We start from the raw sequence: 19709 nt of genomic DNA on the forward strand, positions 1-19709 counted from the left end.
CTGCACTGACTGCTGCTGGCCCAGCTGCACCCACTGCAACAGTGCCACCCAGCGTGCCTCAGCTGGAGGCTCATTATGTGCTTTACAAATGGAAACTATTCCATGTGTCCTAGGTCTTAATCTTCCTATCCTGGGGGCTGCCCTGGAGACAGCGATGCTGTTAAATAGCGAGACAGCAGCAGCAGCACTTGCCTTTCCGGCTGGGGTTTCAAAATGTGGGTTTTCAGCATCTTCTGTGACCACAATGCTGATAAATGCCTTTCTAACAAACCCAAACCAGCGTATTTCTCAGCCAGCTGCCTGAGTGCTGGGGATGGGAGAGATGCTTCAAATAGAACGAGAGCTTGTAACAGAGCCAGAGCCACCTGGTTCGGAGCCAGGTGGAGTGTGTTCATTCTCAGCATAGCTGGAAGAGCCTCAGGGATGGTACCGACATGGCCGGATCATATTCTCCCTTGGCGTGTGTTCAGGGTAAGGTAGCACAGCTGTGCCTTCACCTGGAGCAATGATGTGAAGTAACAGTTCTCCCCCGATAGAAGCTCAAGTGGCTCAATGGTGCAGTGCCTTCTCTGGCAGCCTCTTGAGCTCCCTCTGTCTGTGATCAGCATCCTCGCACCTTTGATGCTGTCTGGGAGGTATTGGAAAGTGGAAATCCAAATCTGTTTTGTTGTGTCCAAACGTGTCCAAACGGCTGTTACCTCTTCCATCAGCTGAATCACTTTTTGTAGCAGAATAGAAGACATTGCTCCAGAATTCTGCGTGAAAGCTGCAGAAGTGAATTAATCATTCCTGAAATCCCCTGACTTGTGCAAAGCTCACCATGAATGGTGTCTGTGTGCTGTTTCAAAGCCTAACTGTGAGTTGAAACAAAGTCAGAGCTCTGAGTGCAGAATATATGTGATTTATTTTCCATGCAGTGTAAGCTCCAGCTGGGGAACACTCAGGCCTGTGTTGCACCGGGGCAGCCCAGCATCCTCACTGCAGCCATTCCTTCTGTTGCAATGATTTGCAGCTCATGCAAAGTCCCACCACAGCTCTAAGTGTGCTCAGTTGGCTGCCTCCATTGCAGCCTGCACCGCCAGGATTGCTTTGGCATAATAACATCTTATTCAGTTTTACGACTCCTTAAATCTCTTAAATGCCTTCTTGCATTTTGAATGTGTAATTGGATGATTTCCGAGCTGGAAAATTACTCACTAATGTACATACATGAATCACAACATCTTTCGTGCAGTCACCTTGGAACACGTTCCTCCATCCCAGAGGCCACTTCTTGCTTCCAGAGCTTGTTTACTTCCTTTGGTGCTGTAGCTGTAATTGGGATTTTTACACCATTTTGCACAAACAGATTTCAAAGCACTTTCTGCCACTCCTAGAAACAGAGAAGAATTCCCACCTGCCCTTCTTTTCTCTGCCTTTTCCCCTCTGGGCTCATTTTTGTCTCTATACATGTTTTGGCCTGTTTGGTCTTCCCAAACCACATTTCCTTTAAAGAAGCAGAAAAACACCCCAAAGGAACTTGCAGGAGCAAAGACAGAGAAAGGGAAGGAAGGAGCCTTCTGTATGAGGAAGAGCTGCCCGTACAGTGTTGTCTGTGTGCTGGATCTCAGCCCTGGCCCTGGGACACTCTTGTGCCTGCACTAAGGGCAGGAGCTGCTGGTGTCCCATAGCAGAGCCTGAGCTCCTGGTGTCTGTAGCACCTCTGCCACAGGCGTTTCCAGCTGCTCTCCCATCCTGTACAGCTGGTAGATGAAATCCCACAGCAGCTCCACCACCCTGACACAAGCAGCAGCCCCAGGAGCCATCCAGCCCCGCATCCACCGCAGCCTGTGCTCCCTGAGAAGCACTTCCACACGAAGCTTCTGACCAGCACCACAATCAATGTGCACAGTGTGGTGCTCTGTGTGGCAGAGGTGGATGTGCAGGCAGCATTCCGGGCACCTCCTGCTCTGCCTTGGCCCCATTTCCCCCCCACACTCCTCCTTCCTGTGCTCCCAGCCCTGCCCCAGCTTCCTGCCCTTTGATGTGCCTCCCTCCTCTGCCCCAGGCTGGGAGCCACATGCCAGCTGGGGATGAGCTCTCTGCACCCCACAATTAAGCTGCTGGGGAGGCCCAGCTCCCCCCTGACCCTTGGCTCTGCGTGGCCAGGCAGAGACACAGGGACAGCCCAGGCACCAGGCAGGCCCAGCAGCCAGGGCCCAGCTGTCAGCCCACTTCAGTTCTGCCTTAGTGCACCCAGGGGGCCCATCATGGCCTGTCTCTGCATGGGCTTTTTGGGAGGGATGTTTGTGGCTCTCGGGGCACCATGTGGGCAGTCAGGGGCTCCCTAGGATGTGCACACACATACAAGGGCACACAGAGTGGAAGTCTCAGCAAAGATAAGGTTTTAAAGACAGTAATTGGCCACACAGGGCAGCTGGCTGTCACCCAGCTCCTTGCATAACGCACGGGTCCAGCGGACTCACAGATGACTGCGCTGCTGTCAGAGCCATTTGCCGGGCACCTGTTGGAAGAGCCGTCATGTCGATGCAGAGCTAATTACACTGACACCTTTCACTCGGGATGAGGCAAATCTGGAAAACAAACTGCCAAAAAACCCCATGGCTGCTCAGTGCTCCTGCGGTGCCTCCTGCGGCTTCATCCGCCCCATGCACTGGAACTGACCATGATGGCTGGGAGCTGCTTTGCACAAGCACAGCACACAGTGCCAGCCCGTGTCACTGGGCAGACCCCATGCAGAGGTGGTTGAAAGGAGACATTACTCCACCCAGCAGGAGACCCCACTGTGGGGCAGCCATGGGGCAGCACCACAGTACAGCACAGGCCCCATTCAGTGCCCTTGAGCACACTGAGGGTCTGTGGGATGTGGGACAGGCTCTGTGCAAGGCCGGCTCACCCAGGAGCACAGTGATGGGGCAGTGCAATAGGGCTGCTGTGCCTTCCGCGGGGTTCTCCCTCCTGCTACGTGCAGGGAGCAGAGCACAGAGTCGAGGGGTGCTGTGTGCATGGGTGAGCAGCCAAGGCGCAGCCCATCCCTGGCCTCGTACCAGCTGCGGATCCAAGGCAGCTGACCGGCCCTCCGCAAAGCAAAACACGTCCAGGGCCAGGGAGTGGCTTGTGCCGGTGCTGTATAATGAGAATCCCGGCACGCTTATAAAACCAGGGGCGGAGAGCTCCCTGCAGGGCTGTTCTGTGCGGACCTGGTCCTCCGCGGAGCATCGCATCGCTGTGCCTCGTCAGCCAAGGTACGTGTCTGAACTGGGAGATGTCGTGTGTCCGCAGACGGACTGTGCCCTGCGGCTGGAGGCAGACCGGGATCATCCTCAAAACTCGGGGAAATGCCGCTCCTTGCTGGACGCAGAGCAGCTCCGTGCCTGGAGCATAAGGGCAGGGTCCTGGAGCCGGGTCTGTGTGGGGTGGGTGGCACAGGTCTCACCCTGCTCTGCACTGGTCAGCACATCACACAGCTGCATCATGCCTGGGGGCTGTGCTGCAGGAAAAGTACCCCCTGCCTCCCCACAGCACACCTCGCAGGGGGCAGATCACATTTATTTGGTGTTAATGAAGCTGTGAGCACTGGGGCACCTGAAGATGCACTGTCCCTCCTGTCGCCCCTCAGGGCCAAATGCAGCTGTTTTCCTCCTTCCCAGGTCTGTTTCCCACCAGCACGGCCATGCTGGGAACAGCAGTGCAGCTCTCAGTCCTGCTCGGTCTCCTAGGCTTGGGGAATGCACAGATGTTCTACATGGGACCATGCCCAGACCCACCAGTGCAGGAGGACTTCAATATCAACAAGGTGTGAATTGATTCTAAAGCCTCACAGCAGGCGGTGAGAGGGGTTGGGTGGCACAGGAGCAGTGGCACAGTGCTCAGCTGCGGGCCGGTGCTGACCTGGATGCCCCATGGCAGCACTGATACTAATAACGCCCTGCTCCCGGTCCAACCCAGCCCCATGCAGGAGCAGCTGCCCTGCTCACATAAACCCCATGGGCTCAGCCGTTCCACCTCCAGCCCCTGTGCTCCAAGCTTCTCTCTTAACTTTCTTTTCTCAGTATTTGGGAAAGTGGTACGAGATAGAAAAGCTGCCCTCGAATTTCGAGAAAGGAAGCTGCATCCAGGCAAACTACTCGCAGAAGGAGAACGCGAAGTTTAAAGTGATCAACAAGGAGTTGCTGTAAGTGCCGGTGTGCAGCCTATGCCTGTATTGGTTGTGCTCCCACCGCCCCTCCTCCTGTCCCAGGGGGTGATTTTTCTCCACATCCCCTGTTTATGGGGAGGCACAAAGATGTTGATGTATCAGGCTCCATGGTAGCCCTGGTGCCATGGGGTGCCAGTGACAGGAGGAGCACATGAGCAAGCAGGGGGGATGTGCCGTCCCTGCGCTCCCTGGCATGGCATGGGGACTTTGTTCTGCCTCACAAGAACAGCAGTGTGGCAACAGGCACCTTGTGGCCGGTGGGGAGCTGTGCCCGTGCCGCTCTCCAGCTGCACCACATTGTCCCTGCAGCTCCCATGCTGGCAAACAGCTGTGTGCTGTTTGTGGGATGCAGGCGGGTTGCCAATGGGGCTGCGCACTGCTGTCCTGGATGTTCCTGTTTCACAAGAAGCAGTGAAACTTTCCTGCCCCATGGGCAGCACACAGTTCCTGAGGTACGTGGCGGATAAAGGCAATTATCAGATGGGTGGCCAAGTGGCAGAGCTTGCTACCAGCGACGGGCCACTGGTGTGTGAAGGAGTGCGCTGACCTGGAAAAAAGGCAGGTGGTTAAACAGAGGTGAACACACACTAACAGGGGCTGGCAAGCCCTGGCATGCTGCATAAAGTGCTGGGCTCTGCCTGTCTTGCATGGGGAGGTCTGTATCCTTGGTGTATTCTGTGCACAGGACAGTAGGAGGGGTGTGCCTCTGTTGGTAGGGGAGGTTTCTGGAGGGGAAATGTCCTGCCCACAAAGTCAGGAAATTGAAATGTGATTTCAAGCATAGCTGAGATGATTTCACACTGCACTGTGTCCTCCTGCCCTTAGTTCCAGTGGCAAAATAAATGAAATCGAAGGAGAAATGCTGCACACAGACGTGAAGGAGCCGGCCAAGCTGAGCGTCCGCTTCAGCTGGTGTAAGTACTGCTGATGTGAGTAGGCTGAGCTCGCTTGTACCAGAGGAGCAGAGCCACAAAGTGAGGGGTGAGCCTGCCCTGGGGCCTGGCAGCACAGTGGGGTGAGGGCAAGGGGCTCAGAGCAGGCAGGGGCCTGAGGCACTTAAGTATGGACAGCACTCTGCCAGAGGACTGGCAAGCAAGTTGGGTCATGGTGTGAACTCCCAGCCACAGCTTCCCGTGCAGGGCTTTGTGGCATTCTTGGGTCCCTCTGTGCAGAGCAAGGAGTTCCAATGGGGCTTTGTCAACAAGACCGGCAGTTTCACAGCTCGGCAAAAGGGTGCAGGAGTAGCTGCCTCCAGTGTAACCGAGCCTCTCTCCCCCAGTTATGCCCCCTGCCCCATACTGGGTCATCTCCACTGACTATGAAAACTACGCACTGGTGTACTCCTGCACCAGCATCTTCTGGTTTTTCCACTTCGAGTATGCCTGGATTCTGTCCCGAGCTCCTGACATGCACCCAGACACCGTAGAGCACCTGAAGAGCATGCTCCGGTCCTACAAGATCGACACCGACAAGATGATACCCACAGATCAGCTCAACTGCCCCGCCGAGATGTAACCGCAGCCCCGCGCAGCAGGACGGCTCCCAACTGGGTCGCTTCCCTTATTAGCCAGTAGTGTCTCTGTGTAAGCGAGCAAAGCAATGTTCCCTTTGCTCACAGTAGTCTGCCAACCCCAGGCACCCTGTGCATCACTCCTGCTGTTGCTGTTCCTGATGTTCCTCTCATTCCATCTCATCCCACCTGACTTGTGCAGCGTGGCTGACTGCAGGCTGATGGGGGAAGACAACCAGCCCCGATGTGCAGGCGTGGGGCTCAGCTGCTGCCATGGGTCCTGCAGCACGTGGATGCAGAAAGCATTGAGACGCAGGGGAGACCCATCACGAACCCAGTTTTGGTTCTGATGCTTCTAGGCCCGCTGGGAGGACAGGGGGGCAGGCATTTTGAGTGTGCTTCCTCTTCAAGCTGCTGCCACATCTGATCCTCCCTAGAATTCAGATTTGGTCTTTTGTATTTAAAGTCTCCAAGTGCCCAGAACCTCATCTCAGCTCCTTCCCGTGGTCTCCATGTCCCCCATCTGCCCCCATTGAGGCCCCGCAGAGCATCAGGTGCAGCACTCACGTTCTGATGCACATCCCATAGCAGCTCCTACCTGTGCCGTGCCATACCCTGCTTCTGCACCCTGCCCTGCTCAGCACCTCGCTCCCCCTGCAGCTCTGCTCGCATCGCACCACAGCAACTCATTAAAAATGAAACCAAGCACCCTCTCTGGGCCCTCTGTGCTTCCATGCGCCTGTGTAGGGGCTCGGATAGCCCCTGCCTCCCACCTCTACCCCCTTGTTGCCTTGGGGTCCTGGGGGCACCCCACAGCCGTGTAGGCCCACACCCCACAGCCGTGTAGGGCCGCACCGCAGTCCTCCGACCGCCAGGGGGCGCTGCAGAGCAGGCGGAGCGAGACCTGACCGCCGCCGGCGGAACTGACGCAGCGCGGCTCGGGGCGGGCCCAGGCGGGGAGCGGAAGGCGGCGGGCCGTGCGGCCATGGAGGCGCCTTCGGTGCCGGGCGCTTCGGCGGAGGGAGCAGCGGGGCGGGCTCCCATCAAGGGCATCCTGAAGAAGGGCGGCAAGCAGCCCGCCAGCGATGGGTCTGGAGCCCGGCCGGCCAGCCCGGCCCGCGATGACGACGAGCACGGGTGAGGGCCGCGCCCTGTCCGGCGGTGCGGGGCCGAGCGCGCTCTGGAGTGAGGCGGCTCGGAGCGTGGAGCTGCGTTGGGAGCTGCGAGGGGCATTGAGGGGTATTGAGGGGTATTGAGGGGCACTGAGGGGCTGTACGGGCCGGGGGGGCCTCAGTTGGGGGTACAGGGCCGTAGCGCACAGGGCTACCCGATGTCCGGCGGTTTGACGGCTGAGGTGGTTCTTTGGGCGACTTAATAGTTGCCGCAGCTGGATGTGTTGTTTGGGAAATAGATTTCACTGGGTCGGGCTTGTTTTCAGCCTCCTTTCAAGGCACCTGTTGGGCTGTAACAGTGTCTGCGGGGCTGGAGCGCAGCGAGGTTCCTGGTGCTCAGCAGAAGCACACGCTGACATCACTTGCAGACTCCCACGGGTTCACCTGCACCCCATATCTATCTATATTTTATCTATATCATAGTAATTCCTTTTCCCCTTTGGCTGGTCAGTCATTAATACAATCCGAGTCTGCAAGGCAGGACAGAAAGCTTTTCGCTTTCTCAATTGCTCTTGCTTTCCAAGGATAAATTATTGCAGTGGAAGGAATGACACGATGTTTTGGAGAGCAGAATTAAGTGTTAGTAGGAATTAGGAGCAGTACTGCAGTTATTTTCCTTTAAGATTCACAAATGGGCTCATAGATTAATGTCTCTGTTTTCTCAGTGCAGCTCCATCAGCTGCCTCCCTGCTTCTTTCTAACATTGAAATTCAAATCTGAACGCCTTTAAAAATAGCAGTAGATAAAGGAGCTCATTGTGTCAGCTGTCATCTTTTAAAGTACCGTGTTCTCATGTACTTTCATCATCAGCCTTGCGCTATTGTTAGCAGTGCTAATGTTCTTTGGAAGATGCCCTTAATGAAGATATGACTCAAGAGAGAAACTGGCAAAGTTGAGACATCACTGGGACGGCATCTGCAGAGCTGAGATTGTGGCTCAATGGTAGAGACGTTCTTAGCAAACTAGAGGTGAAGTATTTCTTGCCTTCACACTCCTGGCAGAGGTTCAGTGGGGTGGCACTGTACAGAGTAGCTGCATTTAGCTGGATACTGTTCCTTGGCCCTGTTTGCTGGGTAGTCCTGCAAATAACTGTGTTGGAGTTGGAGTAAGAGCCAGGCAGTGTGTTCCTTTGAGCAACGCTGCAGCACAAACCTCTGAGCTGTTGGCTTGTGGTATTAAAATAAATGATTTATATATTTGAAGACATGAAAGAATACAAATGAACACTCGTGGAATGTTTTGTCTTTTCAATCGGATTTTACTAAGGGAGAGTGTTTCACATATAGAAATATGAACCTGCCGCTCTGAAGGGATGTCAGGAAGCATTTGTGGTGATGGTCCTAAGCTTTATTGTTAATGCTGGGCTGCTCTGGCGTGTTTAAGCATGTGGAATTGGAGGCAGCCAGGGGAGGTGTGTGTTTTTAGAGCACTTAGTCACCCTCCTGCGCTGCTGTTTTCCATGGAGGGCTGAGATGACATGATTGTCTCTTTGTCACTCATGATCACTTTATCCCCAGCTGAATCTTAACTTTTGTTCTGGGGTGTGTGTTCCATAGCCAAGGCTTCTCCTGTTGAAATGTAAGTTTAAATATGTGACCGTGAAAAACAGGGCCACTAAAATCTCTTTCCGTGCTGTATTTGTGAGTTACTGAATTGCTGGCTCTGAACCATCTAATTTCCAGGCTGGTGCATGAGACAGTGATTGGGTTTTGTGTTGAGAACTGGTGCAGGTTGTACCTGGATGTCCGCTGGGTGAATGCAGTGAGCAGTCACTACTTAAATATGAATACATGAGCTGAATTCCTTCAGCCAACTGTCCCTATACAGGGAGAAGAAACCTGGAGTGGAATTCAGTGCTGTTCTAGGGTTACATTTCTTGGTTTAATCGAAGGGAAAGGCCACCTCTTGGGAAGGTTGTGTTAATGCTTTAGGAAGAAATGTGGAACCTGGTAGGTCCTGTTGGTTAAATCTTTCATAGAATGGCTTTGGTTGGGAGGGACCCTGAAGATCCAAGCCCTGGTGTGGGCTGGTTGCCAGCCACTAAATCAGGCACTGGATCGAGTTGCCCAGGGAACCTTTCAGTGGCTTCTAGACCAGCAGAGCGGTGAGTTTTCCACAAGGCAGTTGCTTCCCTTGTGGCTTCCATGTTGTGTCAGTCTGGGGAGGCTTTTGTTTCTGCAAATACATATAGAATGGTCCATTCTCTGACTAACTGAGGAAATTCTAAATAAAGCAGCACGGCTGGTGGCTGCCTGTGTAAAGCACGAAACTCCCTTTGCTTAGTTACAGCAGTGAGTCAGTTCTGTTTCATGGTTCCAATTCCAGATGACAAAAGCAGTATTAATAACCACCTTGTTCACTGCAATTAGTTTTAGTGCAGGAAGTTGTTTGTTGGTCGGTATTGTTAGTGCAGTGGTTCTGCAGATAGCAGCTCACTGAGCAGCGGGGAAGTGGAAGTTGGTTATTTCTTTGCATCAGGTGTTGTGGGCTGTAATGACTGTTGCAATAACTTGTAACGAGGAGCTGGTTAATGGGGCGGTGAGTGGCCATGACTGGTAGTCTCTTAAAGATATGCACAGGTATATGGACAAATTTATGAGCACTGGGTTCATTTAAATACTGTGACTTGTTGGGGAAAGGTAAGTCACGATGGTAATTTGTCATGACACACAGAAGTTTGTATGAGGTGGTGCTAAATAACCACGTTTATAATTTGAATGTGCCCCTGTGCCTTAACAATGTTTTTTTTCCACAGTGTAGAATAGAGGCCGAAAGTCGTCCTCAGCATTCATTTTCTGTGGCCGAACACAATGAACTGATTTCAAGGGATTAAAACAAAACCACTTTGCTTTCTTGTTTCAGTAAAAAATCTCAGAAGTGGGACGAAATGAACATCATAGCTACGTACCACCCAGCGGGCAAAGATTATGGCTTGATGAAAATAGATGAGCCCAGTACTCCTTATCACAGGTAGGTTCCTGAGTTGCCATGTGACATGAGGCAAGTAGCAGGGTAGTTTTGCACTGAATTAGACTTTCTGCATCATGTATTATTTACCGTGCTGTCCTATTCAATACGTGCATTGTACTAGTTTTATAGCTATCAAGAAGGACTATCAGTACAATTTTGGAGGTCTGTGTGTGCTGGAAGGTGTATGTATCCCAGGTTTCAATCATGTAATTAATGTCTCATTTGTTCTGCTTTTTTTTAATAGTTATCATCTATGTACTAGAATATAAATTGCCACTCATCAGTATTTAAATAGATTTGGGAAGCTTTCAAAGTACTACGGGAGTCTTTTAATTGAGCACTAGGATGTTTTGATTGTTACATCAATTGAATTTATGCAACAAATAATTGATAAAGGCTTTGTTTGCATTCCAAGCATGGTAGGAGATGATGATGAAGATGCAGTGAGTGATTCGGAATCAAATGAGCCCTTAAGAGCAGATGTGTTGAGTAAGAAGTAAGTATTGTCATAGAAAATTGACTAAGTGTTAGAATCGTGTTCTTTCTGGTGGGGTGGTTTGCTTTTTGGAAGGATATTTCCTTTTTATCTAGATGCCAAATTTTGGCTGTTGTCAAACAAAGTGGTTTTCTGGGTTGACGGTCCCACTGGTACTTGAAATCTCTTGCAGATTGTTAATATACATAAGTAGAGCAAAAATAACGAACCAAATTTGCATGATGTTCTGAAATCCCGTGCATTTTATACAGTGGTAAACTGGATAGTTCACGGTGTTGTGCTTTTGTTTTAATCTTCATTAGGCTGGCTGCTGCAGCGGAGGGTAAAGGACCCAGGGTTATAGCAAGGCAGGAGGAAAGCAGTGAGGAGGAGGAGGAAGAAGAATTAACACCTGAAGAACGAGGTGGGCATAAGTCGGTGGCATTTTTATTATTATACATATATATTTTCTTGTTTCTGTTGTTGTTGTTGGATTTTTTTAATGCATGCAGTTTCTGCCATTCAGTAGGAAGGATTATTGAATAAAAAGTACTGTCCAAGGATAATTTTGTGTTTTGTAAATGGAGGTTTATAGTCTTTGAAGGGTAAGTAAAAGATTAGAAGCAAGCAGATCAGTTGCTCAGTCAGAACTGTTTGCTTTGGGATTTACATGAGAAGGGGAGTCGAATGTAACGAGCATAACGTATAGGAATTCCTCTTGAAACCTGGGCTCAAATGGAAAGCTTTTCAGTTTTGGGGGTGAGGAAGTATTTCTTAATTTTGATATATTTCAGGTAGACATAGCAATTTAATCAGTACTGCTGCAATTAAGACTCTACTGATTGCTTGCAAATAATACAGGTTTGTGTCGGTTTGTTGTTTTCCTTTTTAATTATTATTTTCAAAGCAGCTGGTAGATGGGTCCAGCAGGATATCAGTTATCCCTAATAAAATTCTCTCGTGGATCTTCAACACAGCAGTAATGTTACATTAACTTAGAAAACAATAAAGCTAAGTTCAACGATGAGGCTTCTAAAGTTTCAGGTGTGTGTCGTTTAGCTGTGGCTTCTCATCTTTCCTGACCCCAGTCAACAAGTTTGAGTGTGTAACTTTACAGTTCTAGAGGAAGAGAAAAACAGTGTTGGGGTCACCAATAAACAAAGTTTAATTTTAAAATTTACTTTGGGGATGTTGGATGTACGAAGCAAAGATAAACTTCAGGCTTACAGGGAAGAGGAGAATATTTTCTTCTATGTGCAGTAAATGTATCTCTTACAACTAGCGTTTGATAGCTGGCCAGGAGCCGTGTTTGGACGTCTGCAGAAGTTGATTTTCTGTTCCACCAGTATGTCTTAGTTTGCCCTACAGTTTCCTTGGAAACAAGGTTTGTGAAACTTCAGAATTTTTTAGACCATTACTGCTTACTTCTCTTGATTCAGACTTCCTCATGCTCGCAGGCAGTTCTCTTAAGAGCCCTTCAGCCATTCCAGTCCATTAATTACTACATTTTTTTTTTAAGTCAAACTCATTTAACAGCAGGGATTGCTTGGTCATACAGACTATATGTTTTCATGGTAGGAATAAAACAGACTTACAAAGCACTAGATACTGGTATTTCTCCAAAAGCATAATAATTGATACTAGAAGTAAAAAATAACTCTACGTATTGGCTTTATCCACAGAAAAAAAGAAACAGTTTGAAATGAAAAGGAAAATGCACTACAATGAAGGACGAAACATCAAACTTGCAAGACAGCTAATTGCAAAAGAACTACAGGGTGAAGATGAAGAGGAGGAGGAGGAAGCGAATCAAGAAATGCGTGATGCTGCAGATGAAGAAGCGATGAATACAGAATCTATCGAACATGGTGAGGTGCTGATTAATCAAGTACCACATATAAGTGTTGGTTGTCCTTTTACCTGTTGGGATGAATACACTGAAGTGTTAGAAGGAACAGAAAGAGTGAAGTATGTATGTAATGCTGTGTGCTGTCTTGATAGGCAGATCTGTAGTGGGATACCAAAACAATCAGTATAGTTAATTAGTCTGGGATTTCATTTGTAATAGCACAACAGAGAAACAAACACCTCTGCTTCAGGCCAGTTCTGTCTCCACAGCATTACTCTGGCATCACTCCACAGCATAACAGTGAAGTTGCCGGCATCCTTTTTAAAGAGACGTTTGTCCTGTAGAGGATGCTTAAAGCTGTGGCCACATGAGAGAGCCTGACCTTGTGTCATGGTGCACTTCCCTTTACTCTCCCAACTCATGCTGTAATCAGCACTGGGAAACTAGCTTGAATCCTTCCTCCCTATTGAGAGCAGCGTATCTAATGAGCTGCTACCTGTCTTGCTATAACTTAAAGCTGTTTAAGAGTTCAGAGTGCTTTTGTCCTTAAACAGCAATGTTAGTTTCTATATGGGATGTGAACCTTTTAGCACAGCTGCTGGAAGAAAGTCTGGGACCCTTGGCTGGGAGCTGTTTCTGGAGCCTTCTCTGCCATCTTTAAGCTTTTCTCTGGGGCTGTATAACAGAAGTGTGATTTTTGTGGTGGCCTTCTGGTGAATAACTACATCTGTTTAGTACCCACATCTGTTTGGAACAGCACATTGAACATATCTGGTTTCTTAATGCCAAGAAATATCTCTTGTTTATGAGACAAGTGGTGATGAATCTGGAATCTGTAAACCTCATCTGTTGCTTGGCAAGGCTAAGAGGCATTAGAACAGCACGCAGACTTGGGAAGATGCTGCATGGGTTTAGCTTTGCTCACATTTGCTTTTCACAACCGTGTGAACTAGAAGTTCTTCTAAAATAAGTTTAAATTCCACCAAACAGAAAGGTGATTTGCCAAATTGACTTTTAGTATTTTAAGCTCCGTGGATTGCACGGTTTACCTCCGTTATATCCTACAGGAAGGCTCATGCCTGCATAATGGCTTTGAGAGGGTCTTTCCGTATGTGAGTCTGAGACCCATTCATGGACCAAATTTCTATGGTAATTTATCATACGCCTTATGATGGCTATTTACTAGAACTTCACTCTCCAGGGGAAAGGAGTACTCCAGTAGGCAGCATTATGACCTTTCTCCGTGGCTTGAAGCTGCCATCTGTCTGCACTGTGCTGTAAAACAGAGGCAACTCCGCTCTCCAGCTGCATTCTCCAGGGAACAGAAGGCACACCTTTGCAGTATTTTTTCCATCTCTATTGCTGAAGTCCATTCCACCTTGGCTCATAAACAGCTTCTGAGCCACAACTGGTAACTATCAATTTTAGGCTGCTTGTGGCCAATAGATTCTATGAATATGACTGTACGCCAGTTTATCAATCTGTTAACTAACTGGTTCACTTCAGTGACATGGCATATAGAAACACTCTCCATTAATTTGATGTGGTTCTCAATTCTTCACTTCTGTTTTATGATGCTCTGCTTAACAGGCCCTGGTGTTTTGTTATCTCCTAATCTCTGTGTCAGCTGTCATAACGTCTGGTCTCTGTATTTGATCAGGTCTTTACAGGTCAAGTACTGGGCTCACTTCTGTAATGGCTGATGAATTATATGCCCTCAAACTGATTACATGCAATTTTTTTTTTTTGTGGCAGGGTTGCTCTAAGAACAGTGGAATCTGCTAAGAACTGTTGATAAACAACTGTCTCCTGCCACTGCCCATGCTATAAGAAATTCCTACACTGGGATACGTGTTCAGCAACATAACCATTAAAGTAGTGTCAAAAATTGACTAGAATCACTTATTCCCAGATGGTATCTTTTGATTATTCTCTGACTTTTATTCAGGGGGTGCAAAAGAATCTAAATTATCTCTCAAAATTTAGTTCCTTTTGATTCATTTATTTTGGCTATGGAGCATTTCAAATAGCAAGTTTTAAAACCAGCTCCTTGGATTCATTGCTAATCTGTACTACTATATATATATATACTAGACCATGTTAGGCAATCGGATATTTAAACACTGATGCAGGTTTGTTGTTTCCTTCATGGAAGTGGATCAAATGCCAATAATGTTCTGGTTCCTGAAGTTCCTTCCCTAGGACTGTAAGTGTGTCAGGATGTTTTTGGATCTTTCTGAAGCTACGTGGGAAGTTTTAAATTCATTTGGATGGCTTTTAAAGAGTCCTTTGACTCTTATAGAGTTTCTCATACAGCAGAGGAGAGTTTCCTTCACTCAGTGTGTTGGATGTTGCAGGCAGTGACTCTTGTGGTGGCTTGTTTTGGCTTCCTTCTGTTAAACTAACAGCTCTCACATTCCTTTTAACTGCAGAGGAAATATCTGTTTTATTCTGCATGTAGGTACAGTTTAATAATTCCTTTTCCCATTGACTTCTGAATTTGCAGAGATCATGTGGGGACATGACTGCTATTTGTTAGAGCTGACATGCAATGGCTGTTTATTCCAGTGGAATAGCATGGCTTCCCTTGCACCAAAGATAAATCCAGAGATGTGGCATGAGACATTTCTTGGTAACTGCTGTGACTCCGGGGCTCCTGAGAAGCTTTGGGGGCAGTTTGGGACCCCCTTGTCACTTGGAAGGTTTTAATCGGTGAAGATCCCTTTGTGGTTTTTTGCATCAATGCTCCTGTCTGCCCTCTAACTCTTACCTTTTTTTTTTGTTTCCAGTATAACTAACAGTACTGTCTTGATCACTGCAGATTTTCCTTTTTGTTATGTCTCTGTTGAGGAAAGGGCTGAAGACTTGAGATGAGATTTTAAGAAGTTTTCTGTCAGGTACCACAGAATCTGCTAATTTAAGTTGCGCTTCTTGATTACAGACTGAGATTTCTTGCTGATTGAAATGAAGATGGCCAGTCCAGTCAGTAATGGTGAGAACTGTTTGCACATTTATGCCTGTTTTCATCTCAGGCTACCAAGTATTTTAAATAGATGGGTCGTTTCTTTCTTGCCTTAAGTAGTTGTACCTTATCTCGTACATGTGGATTCTGCCAGCCAAGCTTTTTGGAGAGCAGGAAAGTTAAAGTTAAGGTTGCTTGCTTCAGCATTTCAGCTTCTGTGGCGTTTCTCTGGCTACTCCTTATTTATGACTCCACGAACAACGTGATGGGCTTTGCCAGCAAACTAGTGACATTTGTTCCTCTCCAGAAACACCTTTCCTTTAAAAATTCAGTTTGAAATCACTGAAGGAAAGGTTCCGCATTTGCATTGATTAAGCGTAAGGATTTCAATGCAGTCGTGTTTTGTACCACACAACAGAATCTCTCTTCAGGAAGTACAAGGTTGTGATCTATAGTAGATCCACTGACAAGCAGTATGACTGTTGTTCTCTGCTTATTTAACATTCATTGCTATAATAACCTTGCTCAGATACTGTTGACCCATTTAGCTGTCAGCTGACTGGGTGTGTTCTGTTGGACTTTGACATACAGAATGCATTGTGTTTTCCTAACTATAGTGAGCATCACTGTAAAAATGACTTATGTCAGAAGACTGGGAGTATATGCAAATCGTTTCTGCTTGTCAGACGTGCTATTTGCTTGTTAAATTGCACTTGGAACCAAGTCTAACTCTATGCATAAGCCTAACTGGCTTTCTTTAAGAAGGACCAGACATGACTTTCTGTGATCTTTGATTATGCAGCTAATTTATTTAGAAATAATAGGCAGAGTCAGTGGGCTTTTTCATTTGAAAATTGATAAGGAAAAGGAATTTTTTCTCTGACTTATTAAAGTTCTTTGATTGAGAGCTGTGAGTGGAAGGGTGCGTCAGACTGTGCTACCTCATTTATTGTTGTTTTGTCTTGTTTTGAGTGCCTCATCTGGAATTGAAGCTTGGCCTGAAAGGTGCTGAGCTTACTGGTGTTTCAGGAACCTTGTATGTTAGTTCTGCAAACTGATCTCTCAGGTCTTGGGTTAAGTCATCTCAGTTTCAGGGGTAGCAAGCAGTCATGTTGGGTATGCAGAACGATAGCTCTATTTCTTCAGAACCTGAGGGTGAAATCATTACTCTGAAGGTATCTGCACCCTGAAACTGGAAGTTGCTAAAGTAGGTTGCAAGCATTACCTTTGTGGAAGCAGAAGTGACTTCCGGAGTATATTTTAGTGATACGTGGGGTTTGCTTTTTATACAACAAGTGTGAATAGTTAACTCTTTGTAATCTTTCTTACACAGCACATGCTACTCATGACCAGCTGGAGAGCAGAGCACGCAGCATAGAAGAAATCTGTCCAGAACTGTAACTGCTTGTCAGAGACACGAACATAAACACTGCTTCATGACTTTTGCAATTAAGCCTCTTAAATATTAAGAAGCATATCAGTTACAATGTTGTGTTGCCAAGATTGTTAATTTTAGACTTGTCCATTAGGCAGAAAAACAAACCTGTCTAATTGATTTATTCCTGTGCCTAGTATTTCATGGAGAATACTGCTTCATAATCTGTTCAACCAGAATGGCATTCCCTGTGTGTATAACGCTGGTTATCTCGCGTAATGTACTGTTACTCTTCATGCTTTGAAACACAGACAGTCTCTGTTTTTTCACTATTTATTTGACAGTGCTCTCAGTGTGGTATCTCTTATGGAAGAGCTTGAGGTTCAAGAGCTTAACGGTACAGCATATATCAAATTGACACACAAACTGTCTATCAGGTGTGTTAAGCAGTTGAGAAAGGGATTCGAGTTTTACAGTTTTATAAGACGTTGACCTCTTAAACTAGATTTCAGTGTGTTGTTCCTTGTATTTTCCTAGACTCTAGAAGGAGAGTTGTGTTATTTTTCAGAGCGGTGTTTGGAACTCGTTCTTTGCTTTTGTCTAGAGGCAGTACCAACATCTGGTGGAGGGTTTTACACTGGAAACATGCTGACTTGAACTTGGAATTTAACTGTCTCTTTCTCTTCCACTGGATGTTTTCTTTTCTTAAAGCCACATCAGCTGTTATTCTTCAGGCTCGTTTCACACTTTCAGTCTTTTCCAGTTGCATGGAGAGTGCCTGTGCTACCACAAACAGCCCAGGAGGGAAATCCACATCGGGACTGAAGCTGGGCTGTGTTGAGACTCTGTGTGAGGAGCACCGCTGGTGTTCTGTTCACTTGAGGTTTGTCAGCTGCAGACTGAAAACCACTGGTCTACATCTGTCTGCATCCAACCAGACATAGAGCAGCTGCTTTCATACAGCGAAGGTGTTTGAAGGGATATAGAAGGGAAACTGCCTAATTCACATACTTGTTTACAGTGCAGAGAGTGGCTCTGAACATCCACATTGCTGTAAACAGCAACAGGATTGACTGGTGAATGTTCTAGTGCTCAAATAGTTCCTGGGCTTTATTACACAAAGTAATTACACAAATATACACTTCAGCTTCAGCTTGGTTATGAAATACAGTGTATATCTTCATTTTAGTCCGAATTCGGTATGTTGCAAAAACTCCATATGAATAAATATGGATCTATTTTAAAACGTTTTTGTCCACTGTACATGTGCCGTTTGAATAAAGGAATGGAAGTTATTTTACAGATACCCACGTTCTCAGCTGTGAGCTTTATGGGAATGACTGTGAGTAAAGCAGTGATGGGGGAACACTGAGGCTGTGTGTATGGCCGCGATGTCAGCCATTGTTGTTGTGCCATTGGCTGACCTGCCTGTCACTGCTGGAGCCCGATGCGGAAGCGGCGGTGCCGTCAGTTCCGCCCTGGAGCGTGAGGCGGGGCCGAGTGCCGTTCTCTGAGCCGTCCCCGCAGCCGCCGGTCCCTGCGCTCCGCCATGAGCGTTTCTGCTGCTGCTGCTGCTGCCGGCACCGCCCCCTCGTAGCCCAGCCCCGCCCCGCCCCGCCCGGCCGCCGGCCTCGGCGCGGCCTCGCCCCGCACTCCGCAGCGCAGCCCCGCCGCCGGGCGCTATGAAGGTGACCGTGGACTTCGAGGAGTGCCTGAAGGACTCGCCGCGCTTCAGGTGTGTGGGGCCGGGGGGTGAGCGAGGGGCACGCGGGGAGGCGGCCGTGTGAGGCCGGGCCGGACCCGGTTCCTCGGTTCCTCGGCCGCGCCCGTGTCTCCCCGTGCCCGCCGCTGTGGCAGCCAGCCCCGTGCCGCCCGATCCGGTGGCCCATCCCGCGGTCAGGCCCGGCCGCGTTCCCCTGTTACTCGTCTCGATCGGCCGCTGCTGTCACGGCTGTGTGCTCCGTGCTGCTGGGGTTTCCTGTCTGGGTCTGTCCCAGCTGCTGGCAGTGCAATCGCTGAGCGGCTTGATTGAATCATGGAGCTGTAGAGTTGGATGTAGTTGTGTTTGATTACTGATAGCTGTTAGTACACTTAAGAAAGCAATAAATCAGGGCTAAGCTTTGCAAGCAGCAGCGTGCTATCTCTTCAATTTGCATCAGTTTCTTATTGTATTTACTCCTCAATTCTCCTTTTCTCCACTCTTGAGCCTTTTCTTTCAAGGAGAGAAACTGAGCAACCCTTTGCCACAGTCTCGTAATACACAGTGCTCCTTCTGACAGCCTCAGACACTGCTGCCTTTGGAGAAACTGCAGGAGACCTTATGATGAAACTGATGCCACCAAAACGTTCTTCCAGCCTTTGAGCCCCTTAAAACCACGAAGCAGCAATCCTGCAGTATTTCATGTGGGGGAAGAACGTTTATATCTTTCATTATTCATTAGTATTTACTGTTACAACTTTGGTTGTTCTCACTGTTCCTATAGCTTGCCTAATGAGAGTCCTCAGAAACCTTCCCTGTGCGTTGGTTGTGGTGAGTGTTGCTGTGTGCTGACATAGGGAGGGCACAGCAGGAGCCATAGTGCTGCTGCAGGGAGCAGTGTCCCCGCGCTGTGTTCCTCATGGTGTAGCAGAGCTGCAGTTGTCTCCTGGCCCTGCTGGGTGCAGTCCCTGCTCCTTGACACCACTGCACCTGTTGGAGTGGTTAAATGAACCTGCTGGGAGGCACACAGGGCATGGAGGTGTCACATCATACTTAGACACACACTGTAGCTGTGGAGACAACTGGAAGGAAGTCGGTGAATCAGTTTGTGAGTCACCAAATCCCTCTTTCTGCAGGGAACAACGTAAGTCTTAACACATACTACTACAACCTACAGCTGGGGACACCCCGCTTCCCTTGCTTATCTGCTCCTCACAAACATTGTGCTGCTCTCTCATAGGCTTTGAGTTGTTAATTGGGAATGCCACGGTTGGTTGATTGAATCAAAGGGCCGTCTGTGAGTCTACTTAAGATGCATATAAAATAACACGAGCTGTGGCTGAAGTAATGATTGATAATGGGTGTGAAGATTCACATTGGATGTGTGGTGTATCGTGTCTTGGTAAGGCATGTTTCTTTTTCCCAGTGGATATAGGAATCTGTGGATGATAAAACCTGAAGCGAGGGCAGCGTGTTGCATCGCTGGGTTAGTGAGCTGA

At 48.2% G+C, this 19709-nt stretch overlaps 3 protein-coding genes across 15 annotated transcripts in view; all 3 read left to right on the top strand.

Moving 5' to 3' along the window:
• Positions 1 to 3115: 3115 nt before the first annotated feature.
• APOD (apolipoprotein D) lies at positions 3116 to 6421 on the top strand. The gene is made up of 5 exons (XM_015871676.2): positions 3116 to 3245; positions 3651 to 3796; positions 4053 to 4174; positions 5024 to 5112; positions 5478 to 6421. The coding sequence occupies exons 2-5, from the start codon at positions 3674 to 3676 to the stop codon at positions 5711 to 5713; spliced, it is 570 nt and encodes a 189-aa protein (XP_015727162.1). The 5' UTR covers positions 3116 to 3245; positions 3651 to 3673; the 3' UTR covers positions 5714 to 6421.
• A 215-nt stretch (positions 6422 to 6636) lies between these two features.
• On the top strand, positions 6637 to 17817 carry PPP1R2 (protein phosphatase 1 regulatory inhibitor subunit 2). Of its 6 annotated transcripts, XM_015871669.2 has the most exons (8): positions 6637 to 6845; positions 9743 to 9850; positions 10266 to 10346; positions 10649 to 10749; positions 12008 to 12193; positions 13376 to 13585; positions 15116 to 15166; positions 16470 to 17817. In XM_015871669.2, the coding sequence occupies exons 1-6, from the start codon at positions 6694 to 6696 to the stop codon at positions 13453 to 13455; spliced, it is 708 nt and encodes a 235-aa protein (XP_015727155.1). In that variant the 5' UTR covers positions 6637 to 6693; the 3' UTR covers positions 13456 to 13585; positions 15116 to 15166; positions 16470 to 17817. The 6 variants fall into 6 exon arrangements, with proteins under 6 accessions (XP_015727155.1, XP_015727156.1, XP_015727159.1 ...); XM_015871670.2 differs by lacking the exons at positions 15116 to 15166; positions 16470 to 17817 and adding an exon at positions 13930 to 14219; XM_015871675.2 differs by lacking the exon at positions 13376 to 13585 and having other exon boundaries at positions 6639 to 6845.
• Positions 17818 to 18109: 292 nt separating this feature from the next.
• Positions 18110 to 19709, top strand: part of ACAP2 (ArfGAP with coiled-coil, ankyrin repeat and PH domains 2) — a 51154-nt gene continuing 49554 nt past the window's right edge. For 6 of the 8 annotated variants that reach the window (XM_015871659.2, XM_015871662.2, XM_015871667.2 and 3 more), the window contains exon 1: positions 18110 to 18246. In XM_015871659.2, coding sequence (XP_015727145.1) covers positions 18194 to 18246 — 53 coding nt within the window. In that variant the 5' untranslated portion in view covers positions 18110 to 18193. The remainder of the gene's footprint in view (positions 18247 to 19709) is intronic. The other 2 variants (XM_015871665.2, XM_015871668.2) reach the window with 2 other exon arrangements.

This window comes from Coturnix japonica, chromosome 9 (assembly GCF_001577835.2).
Source record: "Coturnix japonica isolate 7356 chromosome 9, Coturnix japonica 2.1, whole genome shotgun sequence".
Classification (NCBI taxonomy): Eukaryota; Metazoa; Chordata; class Aves; order Galliformes; family Phasianidae; genus Coturnix; species Coturnix japonica.

Bases quoted from the DNA above. Each gene is read 5' to 3' on its own strand.
- APOD (XM_015871676.2), top strand. From the start codon at position 3,674: ATGCTGGGAACAGCAGTGCAGCTCTCAGTCCTGCTCGGTCTCCTAGGC. The intron at 3,797-4,052 runs GTGTGAATTGAT...TTCTTTTCTCAG, and splicing joins AGGACTTCAATATCAACAAG to TATTTGGGAAAGTGGTACGA. The intron at 5,113-5,477 runs GTAAGTACTGCT...TCTCTCCCCCAG, and splicing joins GAGCGTCCGCTTCAGCTGGT to TTATGCCCCCTGCCCCATAC.
- PPP1R2 (XM_015871669.2), top strand. From the start codon at position 6,694: ATGGAGGCGCCTTCGGTGCCGGGCGCTTCGGCGGAGGGAGCAGCGGGG. The intron at 6,846-9,742 runs GTGAGGGCCGCG...TTCTTGTTTCAG, and splicing joins CGCGATGACGACGAGCACGG to TAAAAAATCTCAGAAGTGGG. The intron at 12,194-13,375 runs GTGAGGTGCTGA...TTCACTCTCCAG, and splicing joins TACAGAATCTATCGAACATG to GGGAAAGGAGTACTCCAGTA.